General features: G+C 45.3%; 1 protein-coding gene across 1 annotated transcript; it reads left to right on the plus strand.

Annotated features, from left to right (window-relative positions):
• Positions 1-52: 52 nt before the first annotated feature.
• LOC119329171 (60S ribosomal protein L7a-2) lies at positions 53-2,532 on the plus strand. Its single transcript, XM_037602175.1, has 7 exons — positions 53-191; positions 362-409; positions 499-700; positions 1,568-1,737; positions 1,833-1,961; positions 2,041-2,133; positions 2,226-2,532. Exons 1-7 carry the CDS (start codon positions 189-191, stop codon positions 2,355-2,357), a joined length of 777 nt encoding a protein of 258 aa, XP_037458072.1. The 5' UTR covers positions 53-188; the 3' UTR covers positions 2,358-2,532.
• The last annotated feature ends 19,666 nt before the right edge of the window (positions 2,533-22,198 follow it).

The following is a 22,198-nucleotide window of genomic DNA, read 5'->3' on the forward strand; positions in this document are numbered from 1 at the left end:
ACCCTAATCCTCACGACGGACGGTCAGAGCAGCCCGTGCCCACCCCACCCCGCATCCAACGCTCCGTAAGCTTCCTTCTTATCGAACTAGCCCTTATAAAGGCGCCGCCTGGCTTCCGAACCGCGTCTCCCCCGCCTCCGTCTGCCCCCTCGCCGTCGCTCCGCTGACCTCAACCAGCCGCCGGCGAAATGGTACGCTCCATGTCTTTCCTCACCCGTCCGGTCCATTCAAAATCTCGCTTCGTAATTGGAGCGGGGATGTTTCGTGATGCTTTCTTGGGGCATCCTCGGGCTACTTCACTTGGATCTTTGCCGCTGCGGTGCGAGCCACTGATTATCGTCGCTTGATCCGAATCTTGCAGGCCCCTAAGCGAGGCGGCAAGGCGCCGGTCCCGGCGAAGAAGAAAACGGTGCGCCTCCGCTCACTGAAACCTCTCTGCTTCCCTTCGATCCGTTCTGTTCTTAGTGCGGTTCGCTGATATGTTGGTTGCTGGTACAGGATAAGGTGACCAACCCGCTGTTCGAGAAGAGGCCGAAGCAATTCGGTATCGGCGGCGCCCTCCCGCCCAAGAAGGACCTACACCGCTTCGTTAAGTGGCCCAAGGTTGTGCGAATCCAGCGCCAGCGCCGCATCCTCAAGCAGCGCCTCAAGGTGCCCCCGGCACTCCACCAGTTCACCCGCACCCTCGACAAGAACCTTGGTATACATACAACCTAAATGTTTATTATGATGTGTTTTTCTGTTTTGTCCATGCTAAGCTAGTACTGATGAAGTAGGAACTAGGATAGCTACTAGACACAATCCTTCGTGCAACAGACTCGAATCTTAGATTACGTTCTCACTTGTGGGTCTATAGTTTTCTCTCATTTGCGGATGTTGTGCACATGACAACCTACTTAAGTAGTCACACCTATTTAGTTACCAGCTGTATGTTAACTTATGTCATTGGTTTAGGCCTTGGTAGCATCTCCAAGCTTTTTTAGCGACATTTGAGGCATGCAATGGTAGTTCTAGACTTACGACCCTGTGATGTCAATACATCCAAACTGTTTGATGGTTGTTTATATTCTAAAATGAATAATTTTTGCTTGTGTTTTGCACAAGTTGTGATGTCGATTGAAATCAGAATTATGGGCATGGCCACCACTGGTGCTGTGATTTGGATTGAATGTTCAATCTAATTTTGAGTTTGGGTCTAAAAGAAAATATATCTACATGTACTAGGCCTAATAATATTTATTGCAGTACTTATTTATTTAATTTGGGAGGGTCATACCCTGGTAGCCCAGTTTGTCTTGTCAAGGATTGAATTAATCAAACAAAGACTGCAAGATGTTTTTACCGATCCCAACTAGTTTCATAAAACTTAAAAGCTCCGTTGAACTGTATTAAGGAGTAATGGAGGTGTATATCATTAAAACATTCTACAACTTTTGTAAATCATCTTATGGCATTGTGGATAGTTCTGACTGATTATGTTGTTTGTTGTAATGTTCTGTTAAGTGCATACCACCTTCAATCCCCTGCTATTCTCTTTAACTGACCAACTTTCAAACTTCTATTTCAGCAACAAACTTGTTCAAGATGCTTCTTAAGTACCGGCCTGAAGACAAAGCTGCCAAGAAGGAGAGGCTTCTAAAGAGGGCCCAGGCTGAAGCTGAAGGGAAGACTGTTGAGGCCAAGAAGCCAATAGTTGTTAAGTATGGCCTTAACCATGTTACCTACCTAATCGAGCAGGCATGTTCTTCTGCTTTCCTTTGTTATTTGCATTGGCAGCTGATAGACTTATCTTGCACTTTGTTGACAATTCAAGTTTGTATGCCTTCTTGCAGAGTAAAGCCCAGCTGGTTGTCATAGCTCATGATGTTGATCCGATTGAGCTGGTTGTGTGGCTCCCTGCTCTTTGCAGGAAAATGGAGGTCCCTTACTGCATTGTCAAGGGAAAATCTCGCCTTGGATCGGTATAGTTTCTGCTACTACCTACTTGTGTGTGTTAATGTTATCTATTGAACACAAGGATCTAATGGATAATTTCTATAGATTGTTCACAAGAAGACTGCCTCTGTTCTGTGCCTGACCACAGTGAAGAATGAGGATAAGCTTGAGTTCAGCAAGATCCTTGAGGCTATTAAGGTTTGTGGGGCTATGATTTCATTTGTTTGTATTGTTTTTTTTCCATCTTTGCTGCGTACTTGTCAACTAACCGTTTATTGACTAATTCACAGGCGAACTTCAACGACAAATTTGATGAGGTTAGGAAGAAGTGGGGTGGTGGTGTCATGGGCTCCAAGTCGCAAGCGAAGACCAAGGCCAGGGAAAGGCTTATCGCAAAGGAGGCTGCGCAGCGGATGAACTAAGTTTAGCATTGTTAAACCATATCTATTGCTCATCCTTGAGTAGTGTGCAAGCATACTGTGGCTGTTTGGCTTCAGTTTTGAAAGTCATTTTTGTTTGTCCGAGACATCTTGGAAAGAACAGTGTAAGAAGGAAGTATTTTTGTTTAATGCCAGTTAGTATCCATGATCAAGCTCATTGGTTATGTGTGTGTATTAAAGGAATGTGACCACTGGGGAATTGAATTTAGGGCCCCTTTGATTTGTAGGATTTCCGAAACACAGGAATAGGGAAAACCTGGGATTCTTTCGAAGAGGTTTGAGGCCTCTTTTGGTTTGTAGGATTTTTGTAGGATTTGCAAAGAAAAAATTCTTTTGAAGCCTTTGGTTTGTAGGAATGGATTCCTATTCCTATGTAGGATAGGAATCGATCCTTCATGTTTTGAAGAAAAAAAACAATAGCCTATCCTAAGCACCGAATGACATCTTTTTCTTTATAGGAATTGACATGCATGCCATCTCATTTTCTATGATTTTTTTATTCCTATCCTATGAATCAAAGAAGGCCAAGTGGATGGAAAATTTCTTATGAAATCTATGTGAATGAATCCTATGAAAAAATGCCTATGGTTTACAATCCTAAGAATCAAACAACCCACATAAGCAAAGTTCTTAAGGATTAGAATCCTCCAAAATGCTCATTAGGCCAACTTCAAGGCACGACCCTAAATGGGGGAACTGTCCGCCTTAAACCTGTTCAATTTATGTAAACTACGACAAGAAGTTTGTAAAACTAACCTTGGCCCAAAACTAACACACTTCATAGAGGGTGTATAATGTACTCTGTGCTCATTAGACCAACTCCAGGCACAACCCTAAATGACGCACAATCCTAAGAGCATCTTCCAGCCGTTTAGGACCATCTCTAAAATCAGTCAAACACGACACAATTTCGTCCGGACTAAGCGATTTCATTGATATTTGACTATTTGTACAAAAATTTAAAAACACAAACTAAAAACGACAACTACGCCTAGCCACCGCCGCCTTCTGCCTTCTACATGCCGAGCAGCCTGTAGAATCGGGTATAGTCGCCGTCATCATCGACGCCGTGCTGGGTGCCGCCGCCGTCCCTATTGCACCCCTGACCAGCATCGTCGATGCGCGGGGGGGTTGGACGTCCCGGGCGCTTCCTCGTCGTCGCTGTCGAGGATGACGTCGCCGCCCTCCGCGTGTCCGCGACGCCGAGCGGCCATCTCCTCGAAGGCCCGGCGCTGGCGCTCCATCTGCTCGCGGACGTAGTCCGCCTTCGTCCACTTGACGGCGATCTCGTCATCGGTGGCCATGGCCTCGTGCTCCTTCTTCACGGGGAGCAAGCCCGGCTCGGTCTTCGGCCTGACGAGGCAGTAGGACGAAGGAAAGGGCGGCCGCCCTCGTTGATGACGAGGACGCCGCCGCGGGTGCGCGCCCAAGTGGCGTCTAGGCTTGCAGTTTTGTAGTTGTCCCAGTTACATGTCCTCCCACAACTCACAACTCGGCCCGTAGTTTTGTTGTTGTCCCTGTTCCTCCGACTCACAACTAGGCCTTTTGTTTTGCTAGTTGCAAGTGCACCCTCAACTTGCAACTGACATCGTAGTTTTGTGTAGTTCTCCCAGTTGCGAGTTAATCCTCGACTCGGAACTAGGTCGTTGTTTGTTTTCATGCCAGTTGCAAGTCCACCTCGACTTGCAACTTGGGCCATGGTTTTGTTGGTGTCCCTTTTGTAAGTCCAATCTATGACTCGCAACTAGGTCGTTTGTTTTCATTCCGGTTGCAAGTCCACCCTCGACTCACGACGGACATCTTAGTTTTGTGTAGTTATCCCAGTTGCAAATCCACCCTTGACTCGCAACTAGGTATGTTGTTTGTTTCATCCTAGTTGCAAGTCCACCTTCGACTCGCAACTCGGCTCGTAGTTTTGTAGTTGTCTCGGTTACAAATCCACCCTCGACTCGCGACTGGGCCTATAGTTTCGTTGTTGTCCCTGTTGCAAGTCCACCCTTTAACTAACAACTGGGTCGTTTGTTTTGCCAGTTGCAAGTGCACCCTCGACATGCAGTTGGCATCGTAGTTTTGTGTAGTTGTCCCAGTTGCAAGTCCATCCTCGACTCACAACTAGGACCTAGTTTGTTTTCATCCCGGTTGCAAGTCCACCCTTGACTCGTAACTAGGGGCAAGGTTTTGTTGTTGTCTCAGTTGCAAGTCCAGCCTCTGACTCACCACCAGTCCATTTATTTCAATCCCAATTGCAAGTTCACCATCGACTCACAACAAGCATCGTAGTTTTGTGTACATGTTCGAGTTGCAAGTCCAAACCCAACTCGCAACTAGGCCCATAGTTTTTTTTCCTCCTGTTGCAAGTCCACTCTCGACTTGCAACAGGGACTATAGTTTATTTGTTAAAATTCTTTTTGTTTTTTTCTTTATTTCCTTTCCTTTTTATTTTTTTTATAATTCCTAAATCCTTTTCAAATTATGAATATTTTGGAAATTTATGAACATATTTTTTTGAATCAGCGAACATTTTTTGAATCTGCGAACAAAATTTGAATATCGTGAATATTTTTCTACTCCATGAACATTTTTTGAATGCACAATCAATTGTTCAGTATGAATTTAAAATAATTCAATGCATACTATAAAATTGTCACCACCATATATTAAAAGGAAGCTCATCGTATCTCAAAAGAGGTTAAGTGTGTACTAAAAATGTTCAGTGCATATTAAAGAAATGGTCATCGTGTATAATTAAAAAAGTCCATCATACTACAAAAAGTTAGTGTATGTTCAGCAAATGGTCACCATATGTTAAAGGATTGTTCACCCTATATTAAAACAATTTTCGTATTCGTTAAAAAATTCCAATTTGAAAACATTCATGTAAATTCATAAATAATATTTTTCGTGAAAAATGCAAAAAAGATAAGGGGAAAACAACAACAAATCATTGTTAGCCTATTACTCCCTCCGTTCCGAATTACTTGTCTTAGATTTTTCTAGATACGAAGATATCTAGCACTAAAATGAGTCTAGATACATCCGTATCTAGACAAATCCAAAACAAGTAATTCGGAACGGAGGGAGTAGAAGCTAGCGACCAGAGACATACTTGTAAAAGTATGCTATCGGACGCATAAACTACATCCAGCACTGCATCGCGTACGTTCATTCCCAATTCAAACCACGCCACGGCGCAGCTGCACCATCGCACATGCATTGTGCAGAGCTAGCGATGAGATATACGTTAAGGCCGGTCACACGGGCGGACGTGCTGGACGAGCTGGTTTTTTGGGGGCTTTGACAAATTCAATCAAACAAACAAGACAAAAAATAAGATAACATTGACACCATGTTTAGATGTGAGATATTATCTCACATCGAGATGTAACATAGACGGACCCTATAAACTACAGACATGATTATGAATTCGTATCACACTTCCTGCAACAAAATACTCCCTCCTGGCTTTGAAGCAACGGAAAAAACCGAATGCATATGTTGGCAGCAAGCGATAATGTTCCCCTTGGCGTTTCATTCCATCTTTTGGTTCTTTCAATCGTTGTCTCGCGTGGCAAGGACGCGCAAGTGGCACCAACGGAACAAAACCAGCCCTGCCGTACCTCATAATTGGCCACAATCTTGGCCCATACCTTCTTTCCGTGTGATATCCCCATTCCGTGGAGTTTTGCTAAATAGCAGGAAATTGTGTGCGTACGTTCAAGTGTTGTCTGGGTTCGTTAGCATATGTTTTTTGAGAGAAGTTTGTCAGCATATGTGTGACAACGTGCGCGCGCGCGCGTGTTTGTTTGTGTGTTTAGGGAATGCGACAGTGTGTGTGAGAGATCCACAGTGGCAGAAATTATTAGCAATGAAGTTATTCTTTTTCGAGACCCCGTAAAGAAAGGTTTCATTTTGAGTAAAATTAGCATCCGCAGGCCTCCGAAATCTCTCGTGGAGCATACCGTGGGCCACGCTTCGGCCACCCAACGTGACGTGACCTTTTTCGGCGCAAGGACGGCGCACGGTCTGGCCCATGCATGTTGGCCCAAAAATGTGAGGCTCGCGAACGCTATGGATAACGACTTTCCCAACAAGCACGGAGGATCAAACGGGAATGATGATGCAGATCTAACAGCTTGGGCAGGAGCGAGGAAAATATCTTGAGCCGAACACTCTTTTTCTAGAGCCAGCGGCTTTTCAGCAGAAACGTGAGGCTCGTAGATAGTGTCGACCACGCCGCTTTCCCGACAACTAAATTCTCGTTTTCACGAAGTCTCGTGACAGATGAAGAAAAAAAAAACACTGTTAAAACTGACACTCTTTATTTACCGCCTGAGAGTGAAGGGCGCGTCCTGTAAAAACTGCTGGAGTGAGTGAGGCTCTGCTCTGAGCATCCACAGGCGCGAGAAATTCACCGAGAAGATGCCAAAGCAGGAAGGAAAAGCGACGGCCCAACTTGCGAACTGTGGTCACTTTCCTCCGGACACGGCTGAGTCACGGCGTGCCCATAGGCTCCGAGCAGCTCACGTGCCGCCTACATGCACGCGAGGGACCAACGCATATTCACCTTGGGCGCCGAGACGCCCCGCTGAACCGAGATTGTTTTTCTGCGGATACGGAGGAGAAGAGAGGGTCGAGATAGGACGAAAGAGGCTGCAGATTAACGTTGTTTTCCCTGGCTCGCTCCTTGAGCAGTGCGTCGGCCCTGTCTTTGCCCCAGCCTGCCCTAGCTTTCCTCTTCGGGGACCGTTCTTTGTTTCTGGTTGTTCGCTCGATGGAGATCGTTTCCTTTTCCTTCTTGCTCTCGCAACAGTCTCGCTTGATTGGTGGCGTGATGAAATCCTGGCCAGATTCAGAGGGACGGCACGATCGATGATGTACTACATACGTTAGCATTAGAGAGGGGTCAGACCTCTGCGCCTGCGCGTGTTAACTAAACCAATAATGCTACACCTACGAAAGAGCTTACGAAGACTTACATAACTTTCCCTCAATAACTTTCTCGGCCCCCTGATTTTAACTGAATGGGCCCCAGCCACTAATCCTAATCCAATTAACTACCACCAAGTCAGCTTTTATGTAAAAATCTCACGTAACTTTACGTGGGTCTAGCATCGCTCTAATTAAACTGGGCGATAGCGCTAGCTGTTGCAACTGGTCAGCGTGTACATTTGAAGGACACGGTCTCTTTTTACAGGAGCCCAATGTATGCATGTATGTATGTATGTATGTATGTATGTATGTACGCACGCAGGACATATAAAGCTACTCCAGTAGTTTTTCCTTTGCGGGAATGTGACAAACAGTTTTTAATACAACCGATCCTCTCATTCTTCAATTGTAGAGAATTACCACGCCAATTCCTTCTTTGCGAGAAGTTAATCTATATACTTAAATAGTTGATCTTCACTAACTTCAATTCTCTTAACATGCCAGCTCACCTTGCCATCATGCATGAATTAAATAATTGATTTTCACTAACTTCAATTCTCTCAACATACAGCTATGTCACCATGCATGAAAAAGACCCTACATAAACATGCAACATGTATGGGTGACACACGGAAATTGGCAGGTTAAAGCCCCTCACGGCAGAGGTAACAACCCTACGGTCTGTACTCCGAGGAGTTTGTTTCTCTGTGTATGGATGCTATATTACAGAAGTTGCGAACCCTTGCCTTGGTCGAGAGTGGCTTATATAGAGTGTGCCACCCCTCCCTCTCCTACATTATAAGGGGCGTTGTTTCAGCAATTACTCTCGTCCACTACAAGAAGTAACAAGCGCTTTAATTCTCTGACAAAACGTCTTCACCATAGTGACGTCACTATAGTTGCTTCTTCTGACTATTCCGCTCCTTTCATCCGAGTGATGATCTAGCCGAGTGACCATTCGATACTCGTCCGAGCGAGGTGGTGTCATGAAGTTGTCCAAATGTGGTCATGGAATATCTATAAGCATCCATGTAGTTTAGGTCATTATAGGCATGTCTCGTGGATATCCCCAACACCCGCTGCATGCTCAACGTCTATTTTTGAATGTGTATAACCATTAGTAAAATCCCTCTTCACCAAATGATACTGCGGTTCATCTTTCCATTTGAAAATTTTCTTGTTGTCACATCTACGACATGGACAACACATCTTTCCTGTGCCATTCACCTCCATGTGTTGGAAGGCGATTGAAGAAACCCTTCCAACTTTTCGATGAGATCATCGGTCACATTATTGTCATCCATCCATCTTCGATCCATCTACACCAAAGATATAATTACCGATGTCATAGGTACATCGATAGTTACATGGACGAAAATAACAACGGCGACCTAACTAACATTGGACACGCATGCAATTGTGTTTCCGAGATAATGTGTTAATCAAATTAACAAGCTTTTCGACCAAGAGGCTTCGAAGAGGCCTTTCGGACTAAGAGTGCACCAATCTGACAAGCCTCAGCAATGTAGACTGCCGGCTCACCTCCTCAGCAGCTGGCCAAAATGGCACACAGAAGAATACATGTTGTTCCAGTAACAGCCACATATATAGGCAAACGGGAAAGACATTGTCAGAGATAACACTTGATAATCTAACATTTTGACGGGAAAGTTATCACGGACCAACTTCCAAATTAACTGTCATTGATAGAACGCATAGCACTTACGGGTCAGAATGAGAAATCCTTGAGTGATGATTTGCGGTCACTGATGACATACCCTGACGAGGTACCAATGAAAATGGCCCCGCTTGTTCATCTTCGCGGATTCATGATTTGCACAACATTTGATCCACACTTATTTTAACATGAATGGGCACACATGTATCTCCATTTTCAAGGACTTATCCGTGTCCTTGGCAGAGAAATGCCGTAGTGGAACAGGCATGGAAAGGTTGTGATATCACGTGACATACACATGGGTTTGCGACTCAAAGCACTTAATATCAGTACATGTACAACACTGACCTTAAACCATTCGCATATGTTTGTACCGCGTGATCCGAACGTGTTGCGTCATCCAACGCGATTTTGTATCGATCCATTGAGCGGTGCGGACACACTTTTTCCCGTAAAACTAGACAAAGTTGGCGGACTTTGCCGGATGCGGACGACAACCACATAGGAGTGCGACACCCTCGACGATGCGTGGTTGGCCGTATCGGCGAATTTGGTAGGCAGGAGCAAGGGGGTGTTCTAGCAGCGTGTGCATGATTCATTTCACTCGTGAACGCATATTGATGCACATTATGTTGCGGAATGTAGTAATAATTCAAAATTTCCTACGTGTCACCAAGATCAATCTAGGAGATGCTAGCAACAAGAAAGAAGGAGTGCATCTTCATACCCTTGAAGATCGCTAAGAGAAAGCGTTACAAGAACGAGGTTGATGAAGTCGTACTCGCGGCGATTCAAATCGCGGAAGATCCGACCCAAGCGCCGAACGGACGGCACCTCCATGTTCAACACACGTACAACCCGGGGACGTCTCCTCCTTCTTGATCCAGCAAGGGGAGAGGAGAAGTTGAGGGAGAACTCCAGCAGCACGACGACGTGGTGGTGGTGAAGCTCGTGGTTCTTCGGCAGAGCTTCGCTAAGCACTACGGAAGAGGAGGAGGTGTTGGAGGAGGGAGGGGCTGCGCCAGGGAAGGGGGTGCGGCTGCCCTCTCTCTCCCTCACTATATATAGGGGGAAGGGGGAGGAGGAGGCACCCTAGGGTTCCCTAGGGGAGGGGCGGCGGCCACAGGGGAAACCCTAGATGGGTTTGGGCACCCCCACTCCTAGGAAACTTGCCCCCCAAGCCGGGGAGGCGCCCCCACCTCTCCAGGTTACGTGAGATGGGGTGGGAGGGGCTCACAACCCCTTAGTGGGCTGGTGTGCCCCCTCCCCTTGGCCCATAAGGCCCCCCAACGCTTGCTGGGGCCTCCGAAACTCCTTTCGGTCATGCTGGTCGTCATCCGGTACCCCCATAACCATTCCGGACTCCAATACCCTTCGTCCAATATATCGATCTTCACCTCCGGACCATTCCGAAGTTCCTCGTCACGTCCAGGATCTCATCCGGGACTCCAAACAACCTTCGGTAACCACATACTACTCCAATTACAACTCTAGCGTCACCGAACCTTAAGTGTGTAGACCCTACGTGTTCGGGAACCATGCAGACATGACCGAGACACCTCTCTGGTCAATAACCAATAGCGGGATCTGGATACCCATATTGGCTCCCACATGTTCCACGATGATCTTATCGGATGAACCACGATATTGGGGATTAAATCAATCCCGTATACAATTCCCTTTGTCCATCGGTATGTTACTTGCCCGAGATTCGATCGTCGGTATTCCCGTACCTCGTTCAATCACGTTACCGGCAAGTCTCTTTACTCGTTCTATAACACATGATCCCGTGGCTAACTCCTTAGTCACATTGAGCTCATTATGATGATGCATTACCGAGTGGGCACAAAGATACCTCTTCGTCATATGGAGTGACAAATCCTAGTCTTGATTCGTGCCAACCCAACAGACACTTTCGGAGATACCTGTAGTGCACCTTTATAGCCACCCAGTTACGTTGTGACATTTGATACACCCAAAGTGTTGGAAATATGCCCTAGAGGCAATAATAAATTGGTTATTATTATATTTCCTTGTTCATGATAATCGTTTATTATCCATGCTAGAATTGTATTGATAGGAAACTCAGATACATGTGTGGATACATAGACAACACCATGTCCCTAGTAAGCCTCTAGTTGACTAGCTCGTTGATCAATAGATGGTTACGGTTTCCTGACCATGGACATTGGATGTCGTTGATAACGGGATCACATCATTAGGAGAATAATGTGATGGACAAGACCCAATCCTAAGCCTAGCACAAAGATCGTGTAGTTCGTATGCTAAAGCTTTTCTAATGTCAAGTATCATTTCCTTAGACCATGAGATTGTGCAACTCCCGGATACCGTAGGAATGCTTTGGGTGTACCAAACGTCACAACGTAACTGGGTGGCTATAAAGGTTCACTACAGGTATCTCCGAAAGTGTCTGTTGGGTTGGCACAAATCGGGACTGGGATTTGTCACTCTGTGTAAACGGAGAGGTATCTCTGGGCCCACTCGGTAGGACATCATCATAATGTGCACAATGTGACCAAGGAGTTGATCACGGGATGATGTGTTACGGAACGAGTAAAGAGACTTGCCAGTAACGAGATTGAACAAGGTATCGGGATACCGACGATCGAATCTCGGGCAAGTATCATACCACTAGACAAAGCGAATTGTATACGGGATTGATTGAATCCTCGACATCGTGGTTCATCCGATGAGATCATCGTGGAACATGTGGGAGCCAACATGGGTATCCAGATCCCGCTGTTGGTTATTGGCCGGAGAGTTATCTCGACCATGTCTGCATGACTCCCGAACCCGTAGGGTCTACACACTTAAGGTTCGATGACACTAGGGTTATAGGGAATAGATATACGTGGTTACCGAATGTTGTTCGGAGTCCCGGATGAGATCCCGGATGTCACGAGGAGTTCCGGAATGGTCCGGAGGTAAAGATTAATATATAGGAAGTATGGTTTTGGCCACCAGAAGTGTTCCGGGCATCACCGGTAGTGTACCGGGACCACCGGAGGGGTCCGGGGGTCCACCAAGTGGGGCCACTAGCCCCGGAGGCCTACATGGGCCAATAGTGGGAAGGGACCAGCCCCTAAGTGGGCTGGGGCGCCTCCCCACCAAGGCCCATGCGCCTAAGGGGAAGAGGGGGCAAACCCTAAGGGCAGATGGGCCTTAAGGCCCATGCTTGGTGCGCCTCCCTCTCCCCCTCCACTTGGCCGCCACCCTAGATGGGATTGGGGCTGGCCGCCGCCCCTAGGGTGGAACCCTAGGTGGGGCGCACCCCTCCCTCTCCCCTATATATACTTGAGGACTTGGGGCTGCCAACAGAGGAGTTCCTCTCCTTCTTGGCGTAGCCCTACCCCTCTCCCTCCTCGTCTCTTGCGGTGCTTGGCGAAGCCCTGCTGAAGTACCACGCTCCTCCACCACCACCACGCCGTCGTGCTGCTGCTGGATGGAGTCTTCCCCAACCTCTCCTTCTCCCCTTGCTGGATCAAGGCGTAGGAGACGTCACCAGGCTGTACGTTTGTTGAACACGGAGGTGCCGTCCGTTCGGCACTAGGATTATCGGTGATTTGGATCACGACGGGTACGACTCCATCAACCCCGTTCTCTTGAACGCTTCCGCGTAGCGATCCACAAGGGTATGTAGATGCACTCTCCTTCCCTCGTTGGTAGACTTCTCCATAGATTGATCTTGGTGATGCGTAGAAAATTTTGAATTTTTGCTACGTTCCCCAACAGTGGCATCATGAGCTAGGTCTATGCGTAGTTTCTATGCACGAGTAGAACACAAGTTGTTGTGGGCGTCGATTTTGTTCAATATGCTTACCGTTACTAGTCCAATCTTGATTCGGCAGCATTGTGGGATGAAGCGGCCCGGACCGACCTTACAAGTACTCTTACGTGAGACTGGTTCCACCGACTGACATGCACTAGTTGCATAAGGTGGCTAGCGGGTGTCTGTCTCTCCCACTTTAGTCGGATCGGATTCGATGAAAAGGGTCCTTATGAAGGGTAAATAGAAATTGGCATATCATGTTGTGGTTTTGGCGTAGGTAAGAAACGTTCTTGCTAGAAACCTATAGCAGCCACGTAAAAACTTGCAACAACAATTAGAGGACGTCTAACTTGTTTTTGCAGCATATGCCTTGTGATGTGATATGGCCAAAAGGATGTGATGAATGATATATGTGATGTATGAGATTGATCATGTTCTTGTAATAGGAATCATGACTTGCATGTCGATGATTATGACAACCGGCAGGAGCCATAGGAGTTGTCTTAATTTATTTATGACCTGCGTGTCAACATAAACATCATGTAATTACTTTACTTTATTGCTAAAGCGTTAGCCATAGTAGTAGAAGTAATAGATGACGAGACAACTTCAAGAAGACATGATGATGGAGATCATGATGATGGAGATCATGGTGTCGTGCCGGTGACAACGATGATCATGGAGCCCCGAAGATGGAGATCAAAAGGAGCAAAATGATATTGGCCATATCATGTCACTATTTGATTGCATGTGATGTTTATCATGTTTATACATCTTATTTGCTTAGAACGACGGTAGCTTAAATAAGATGATCCCTCACTAAAATTTCAAGAGAAGTGTTCTCCCTAACTGTGCACCGTTGCGAAAGTTCGTCATTTTAAAGCACAACGTGATGATCGGGTGTGATAGATTCTTATGTTCGAATACAACGGGTGTTGACGAGCCTAGCATGTACAGACATGGCCTCGGAACACATGCGAAACACTTAGGTTGATTTGACGAGCCTAGCATGTACAGACATGGCCTCGGAACACAGAAGACCGAAAGGTCGAGCATGAGTCGTATAGAAGATACGATCAACATGAAGATGTTCACCGATGTTGACTAGTCCGTCTCACGTGATGATCGGACACGGCCTAGTTGACTCGGATCATGTTTCACTTAGATGACTAGAGGGATGTCTATCTGACTGGGAGTTCATTAGATGAACTCAATTATCATGAACATAGTCTAAATTGTCTTTGCAAATATGTTGTAGATAAATAGCTCACATTGTAGCTCCCTATTTCAATACGTTCCTAGAGAAAGACCAAGTTGAAAGATATTGTAAGCACTGATGTGGACTAGGTACGTAGTCCGAGGAGTGTCCTCACTGCTACACAGAAGGCTTACGTCTTTGATGCACCGCTCGATGTGCAAACCCCTACAACGTCGTCTGTGGATGTTGTGAACACCTGACAGACACATCCTGATGACTACTTGATAGTTTAGTGCACCATACTTTACAGCTTAGAATCGGGATTCCAATGACGTTTTGAACGCCATAGAACATATGAGATGTTCCAAGAGCTGAAATTGGGATTTCAGGCTCATGCCCGTGTTGAGAGGTGTGAGACCTCTGACAATTTCTTTTGCCAACAAGATGGAGGAGAATAGCTCAGCTAGTGAGCATGTGCTCAGAATGTCTGGGCGCTACAATCACTTAAATCAAGTGGGAGTTAAACTTCCAGATCAGATAGTGATTGACAGAGTTCTCTAGCCACTATCACTAAGCTACTAGATCTTTGTGATGAACTATGACATGCGAGGGGTGGAGTTGATCCCGGAGCTATTCGCGGTGCTTAAGACCGTAAAAGGTAGAAATCAAGAAGGAGCATCAAGTGTTGATGGTTTAACAAGACCACTGGTTTCAAGAAGGGCAAATTCTAGAAGGGAAACTTCATGGATGGCAAACCAGTTACCGCTCCAGTGAAGGAACCCAAGGTTGAACCCAAACCCGAGACTAAGTGCTTCTATTGTAAGGGGAACAGTCACTAGTAGCGGAATTACCCCAAATGCATGGTAGATAAGAAGGCTGGCAACTTCAACAAAGTATATACGTGTTATTAATGTGTACCTCGTCAGTACTCCTGGTAGCACCTGGGTATTGGATACCGGTTCAGTTACTATTATTGGTGACTTGAAGACAAAGCTACGGACTAAGCGGAGACTGGCTAAGGGCGAGGTGACGATGTGTGTTGGGAGTGTTTCCAAAGTTGATGAGATCACCATCGCACGCTCCATCTGCCTTCGGGATTAGTATTGAACCTAGATAAATGTTATCAGGTGTCTACGTTGAGCATGAATATGATTAGATCATGTTCATTGCAATACGGCCATTCATTTAAGTTAGAGAATAATGGTTATTCTGTTTACATGAATGATACCTTTCATGGTCATGCACCCTATGTGAATGGTTCATTGAATCTCGGTCGTGGTGATACACATGTTCAGGCCAAAAGATGTAGAGTTAATAATGATAGTACCACTTTCTTGTGGCACTGCCGCTTAGGTATATTGGCGTAAGATGCATGAAGAAACTCCATATCGATGGATGTTTGGAGTCACTTGATTTTGAATCGCTTGACACATGCGAGCCATGCCTCATGGGCAGGATGACCAAGACCCCGTTTTTAGGTACAATGAAACGGGCAAGTGACTTGTTGGAAATCATACATGCAGATGTGTGTGATCCAATGAGAATTGAAGCGTGCGGTGGATATCGCTATTTTCTCATCTTCACTGACAATTTGAGTAGATATAGGTATATTTACTTAATGAAGCACAAGTCTGAAACATTTGAAAAGTTCAAGCGATTTCAGAGTGAAGTTAAGAATCATCATAACAAGAAGATCAAATTCCCACGATCTGATCAATGAGAATTTCTGAGTTATGAGTTTGGCAAACACTTAAGACATTGTGGAATTGTTTCACAGTTGAAGCCACCTGGAACACCACAAGGTAATGGTGTATCCGGACGTCGTAAACGAACCTTATGAGATATGGTGCGATCTATGATGTCTCTTACCGATCTACCGTTTTCATTTTGAGGTTATGCGTTAGAGACAGCTGCATTCACTTTAGATAGGACACCATCTAAGTCCGTTGAGACGACGTCGTAACAATATGGTTTGGCAAGAAACCAAAGTTGTCGTTTCTTAATGTTTGGGGCTGCGATGCTTAAGGCTTCAGCTGGAGAAGCTCGAACCCAAAGCGGACAAACACATCTTCATAGGATACCCAAAGGTGACAGTTGGGTATACCTTCTATCTCAGATCCGAGGGCAAATTGTTTGTCGCTAAGAACGGGTCCTTTCTCGAGAAGGAGTTTCTCTCGAAAGAATTGAGTGGGAGGAAGATAGAACTTGATGAGGTTGTCTAACCTTTATTTCAACCAGAGAATGATGCAACACAGAAAGATGTTTTCTGTGGCACCTACGTTTGTTGAATAGGAAGTTAATGATAGTGATCATGAAGCTTCAGATCAAGTTGCCATCGAACATTGTAGGTCGACAAGGATATGTACTACTCCTGAGTGGTACGGTAATCCTGTCTAAGATATCATGTTGTTAGACAACAATGAACCTACGAGCTATGGAGAAGCGATGGTGGGCCCGTATTCCGACAAATGGTTAGAAGCCATGAAAACCGAGATAGGATTCATGTATGGACTTTGGTGGACCTGCCCGATGATCGGCAAGCCATTGAGATAAATGGATCTTTAAGAAGAAGACGGACGTGGGCGGTAATGTTACCGTCTATGAAGCTCGACTTGTGGGAAAGAGTCTTTTCACAAGTTCAAGGAGTTGACTACGATGAGAATTTCTCACCCGTAGCGATGCTTAAGTCCGTCGGAATCATGTTAGCATTAGCTGTATTTTTTGATTATGAAATCTTACAGATGGATGTCAAAACAAGTTTTCTTACCAAGTTTTCGTAAGAAAAGTTGTATGTGATACAATAAAAGTTTTTGACGATCCTAAGGATGCTAAAAGGTATGCTAGCTCCAACAATCCTTCTATGGACTAGAGCAAGCATCTCGGGATCGGAGTATATGCTTTGATGGAGTGATCAAAGCTTTTAGGTTTATACAATGTTTGCTAGAAACTTGTATTTACAAGAAAGTGAGTGGGAGCACTACAATATTTCTGATAAATATATGTGGATGACATATTGTTGATCTGAAATAATGTAGAATTTCTGGGAAGCATAAAACGGTTGTTTGAAGAGTGATTTTCAAAGGAAGACCTGGATAAAGCTGCTTACATATTGGGCATCAAGATCTATAGAAATAGATCAAGACGCCTGATGATACTTTCAAAGAACGCACACCTTGACATATTTTTGAAGGAGTTCAAAATAGATCAGTCAAAGAAGGGGTTCTTACCTGAGTTGTAAGGTGTGAAGTCGAGTAAGACTCAAAGCTTGACCACGGCAGAAGAAAGAGGAAGGACGAAGGTCGTCCCCTATGCTCTTGTCATAGGCTCTATACGGTATGCCATGCTGAGTACCGCACCTGATGTGTGCCTTGCCACATGTCTGGCAAGAGGGTACAAAGGTGATCTAGGACTGGATCACCAAATAGCGGTCAAAATTGTCCTTAGAGGAATAAGGAAATGTTTCTCGGTTATGGAGGTGATAAAGAGTTCGACGTAAAGAGTTACATCGATGCAAGCTTAACACCTATCCGGATAGCTCTGAGTAGAGATACCGGATACGTATAATGGAGCAACAATTTGGAATAGCTCCAAGTGGAACGTGGTAGCAGCATCTACGATATGACATAAAGTTTTGCGAAATACATAGGGATCTAAATATGGCAAGACCCGTTGACTGCAACCTCTCTCACAAGCATAACATGATCAAACCCAGAACTCTTTGAGTGTTAATCACATAGTGATGTCAACTAGATCATTGAGTCTAGTAGACTCTTGGATGTTGGTCACATGGTGATGTGACCTGTGAGTGTTAATCACATGGCGATGTGAACTAGATTATTGACTCTAGTGCAAGTGGGAGACTGTTGGAAATATTCCCTAGAGGCAATAATAAATTGGTTATTATTATATTTCCTTGTTCATGATAATCGTTTATTATCCATGCTAGAATTGTATTGATAGGAAACTCAGATACATGTGTGGATACATAGACAACACCATGTCCCTAGTAAGCCTCTAGTTGACTAGCTCGTTAATCAATAGATGGTTACGGTTTCCTAACCATGGACATTGGATGTCGTTGATAACGGGATCACATCATTAGGAGAATGATGTGATGGACAAGACTCAATCCTAAGCCTAGCACAAAGATCGTGTAGTTCGTATGCTAAAGCTTTTCTAATGTCAAGTATCATTTCCTTAGACCATGAGATTGTGCAACTCCCGGATACCGTAGGAATGCTTTGGGTGTACCAAACGTCACAACGTAACTGGGTGGCTATAAAGGTTCACTACAGGTATCTCCCAAAGTGTCTGTTGGGTTGGCACGAATCGAGACTGGGATTTGTCACTCCGTGTAAACGGAGAGGTATCTCTGGGCCCACTCGGTAGGACATCATCATAATGTGCACAATGTGACCAAGGAGTTGATCACGGGATGATGTGTTACGGAACGAGTAAAAACACTTGCTAGTAACGAGATTGAACAAGGTATCGGAATACCGACGATCGAATCTCGGGCAAGTATCGTACCGCTAGACAAAGGGAATTGTATACGGGATTGATTGAATCCTCGACATCGTGGTTCATCCGATAAGATCATCGTGGAACATGTGGGAGCCAACATGGGTATCCAGATCCCGCTGTTGGTTATTGGCCGGAGAGTTATCTCGGCCATGTCTGCATGACTCTTGAACCCGTAGGGTCTACACACTTAAGGTTCGATGACGCTAGGGTTATAGGGAATAGATATACGTGGTTACCGAATGTTGTTCGGAGTCCCGGATGAGATCCCGGACGTCACGAGGAGTTCCGGAATGGTCCGGAGGTAAAGATTAATATATAGGAAGTATGGTTTTGGCCACCGGAAGTGTTCCGGGCATCACCGGTAGTGTACCGGGACCACCGGAGGGGTCCGGGGGTCCACCAAGTGGGGCCACCAGCCCCGGAGGCCTACATGGGCCAATAGTGGGAAGGGACCAGCCCCTAAGTGGGCTGGGGCGCCTCCCCACCAAGGCCCATGCGCCTAAGGGGAAGAGGGGGCAAACCCTAAGGGCAGATGGGCCTTAAGGCCCATGCCTGGTGCGCCTCCCTCTCCCCCTCCACTTGGCCACCACCCTAGATGGGATTGGGGCTGGCCGCCGCCCCTAGGGTGGAACCCTAGGTGGGGCGCACCCCTCCCTCTCCCCTATATATACTTGAGGACTTGGGGCTGCCAACAGAGGAGTTCCTCTCCTTCTTGGCGCAACCCTACCCCTCTCCCTCCTCGTCTCTTGCGGTGCTTGGCGAAGCCCTGCTGAAGTACCACGCTCCTCCACCACCACCACGCCATCGTGCTGCTGCTGGATGGAGTCTTCCCCAACCTCTCCTTCTCCCCTTGCTGGATCAAGGCGTAGGAGACGTCACCGGGCTGTACGTGTGTTGAACACGGAGGTGTCGTCCGTTCGGCACTAGGATCATCGGTGATTTGGATCACGACGAGTACGACTCCATCAACCACGTTCTCTTGAACGCTTCCGCTTAGCGATCTACAAGGGTATGTATATGCACTCTCCTTCCCTCGTTGGTAGACTTCTCCATAGATTGATCTTGGTGATGCGTAGAAAATTTTGAATTTCTGCTACGTTCCCCAACACAAAGCACTCCTATAGTATCCGGGAGTTGCACGATCTCATGGTCTAAGGAAATGATACTTGACATTAGGAAAGCTCTAGCAAACGAACTACACGATCTTTATGCTTTCCAGAAATTCTACATCATTTCTGATCAACAATATGTCATCCACATATACTCATCAAAATGCTATAGTGCTCCCGCTCACTTTCTTGCAAATACAAGTTTCTTGCAAACTTTGTATAAACCCAAATGCTTTGATCACCTCATCAAAGCATATGTTCCAACTCTGAGATGCTTGCTCTAGTCTATAGAAGGATCGCTGGAGTTTTTATACCTTTTAGCATCCTTAGGATTGACAAAACCTTCTGGTTGCGTCACATACAAACTTTCCTCACGGAAACCGTCAAGGAAACTTTGTTTTGACATCCATCTGCCTGATTTCATAAATCAAAATGCAGCAACTGCTAACATAATTCTAACAGACTTTGGCATCGCTATGATTGAGAAAGTATCATCACAGTCAACTCCTTTAACTTGCCAGAAACTTCTTTGAGACAAGTCGAGCTTCATAAATGGTGACATTACCATCAGCGTATGTCTTCTTCTTAAAGATTCATTTATTCTCAATGGCTTGCCGATCATGGGGCAAGTCCACCAAAGTCCATACTTTGTTCTCATACATGGACCCTATCTCGGATTTCATGGCTTCCAGCCATTTGTTGGAATTCATGCCCACCATCGCTTCTCCATAGCTCATAGGTTCATCGTTATCCAACAACATGACCTTTAAGACAGGGTTACCACTCAGAAGTTGTACACACCCTTGTAGACCTACGAGGTTTAATAGTAACTTGATCTAAAGCTCCATGATCATCATCATTAGCTTTCTCTTCAACTGAGGTAGGTGCCACAGAAACACCTTTCTGTGTTGCGCTACTCTCTGGTTGAAGTAAAGGTTCAACAACCTCATCAAGTTCTATCTTCCTCCCACTCAATTCTTTCGAGAGAAACTCTTTCTTGAGAAAGGACCCTTTCATGGCGACAAACACTTTGCCCTCAGATCTGAGATAGAAGGTATACCCAATCGTCTTGTTTGGGTATTCTATGAAGACACAATTTTCCGCTTTTAGTTTGAGCTTTTCTGGCCGAAGCCTATCGACATAAGCATTGTAGCCCCAAACCTTAAGAAACAACAACTTAGGTTTCTTGCCAGACCATAGTTCATACGGCGTCGTCTCCACGGACTTAGATGGTGCCCTATTTAAAGTGAATGCAATTTTCTTTAATGCATAACCCCAAAATGAGAGATGTAGATCGGTAAGAGACGTCATACATCGCACCATATCCAATAGGGTGTGATTACGACGTTCGAACACACCATTATGATATGGTGTTCCGGGTGGCATCAACTGTGAAACCATTCCACCTTGTCTTTAGCGATTGCCAAACTCATAACTCGGATACTCTCCCCTTGATCAGATCATAGGAACTTGATTTTCTTGTTATGATGATTCTCAACTTCACTCTGAAATTGCTTGAACTTTTCAAACGTTTTAGACTTATGCTTCATTAAGTAAATATATGTAGCGACCCGATCCCAATGGACCGTAGTCTCTGTGCTTAAGTGTCATCCCTGGATCGGTATTGCTGACACAAACAATATTCGATGATTTAATGCAGAGTTCAATCGCACACTTATTACAACGAGTGTCTCATAAAGAGTACTTATTACAATAATATGGCCGAAGGCCATCTAAATAAGATAAATGCGGAAGCTTCGAAGATAAATGAGTCCATCAAACTCCACGGCAAAACTGAGTGCATGACAACGACCTACCGCACCTTACTCTTCGTCTGAAAATTCTGCAACATGATACGTTGCAGCCGTGTAGGTCAGCACATGGAATATGCTAGCAAGATAACAACATAGAGCAATGAACAAATAACAGCTATCACTACATGCATATTTGGCTGGTGGAGGCTCTATGGTTATCATTTGCATAAAGCTAATTTTTCCTACAACAAAGGAATATATTTTATTTAACTACAAAGTTTGATGAAATATTGAGAAGGTACCCCCAACTCAATCCCAAATTAACATTAATAACCCAAAAAATTCATTAAGTAAAGTGATGAGATCAACATAATAATTCAAGTACCAGATACTCAAGATGTCCATAACCGGGGACACGGCTAACCATGATTAGTTTTTTACACTCTGTAGAGGTTTGCGCACTTTTCCCCACAAGACTCGATCTCCTCCGTTGTATTTTCTCGCACTGCATGATGTTTGAGAAACGGATGACCGAGATACAGTCTTTCCGAAGAGGTCCCCTTAACCGATAGATAGGCCGGTACACCTACAATTCTCCTACATCTGCTAGCCCGTCATGGAAAGGATTCCCACAACTTACTCAACTATGCCAGAGCCCATAATGGCTTGTGGATGCACACGGAAGTTTCTATAATCTTATGATCCCTTTGAGCCTGGGTGGCATTCCATAGGATGATCACACGGGTACCCCGGGATCTCCTAGGATAACACTGGATTCCCCAGGTGCCCACAACCAATCCACCCAGATGTGTACTAAAGTAGCCACCTTAAGTTTCCCTTA

This window comes from Triticum dicoccoides, chromosome 7A (genome assembly GCF_002162155.2).
Source record: "Triticum dicoccoides isolate Atlit2015 ecotype Zavitan chromosome 7A, WEW_v2.0, whole genome shotgun sequence".
Classification (NCBI taxonomy): domain Eukaryota; kingdom Viridiplantae; phylum Streptophyta; class Magnoliopsida; order Poales; family Poaceae; genus Triticum; species Triticum dicoccoides.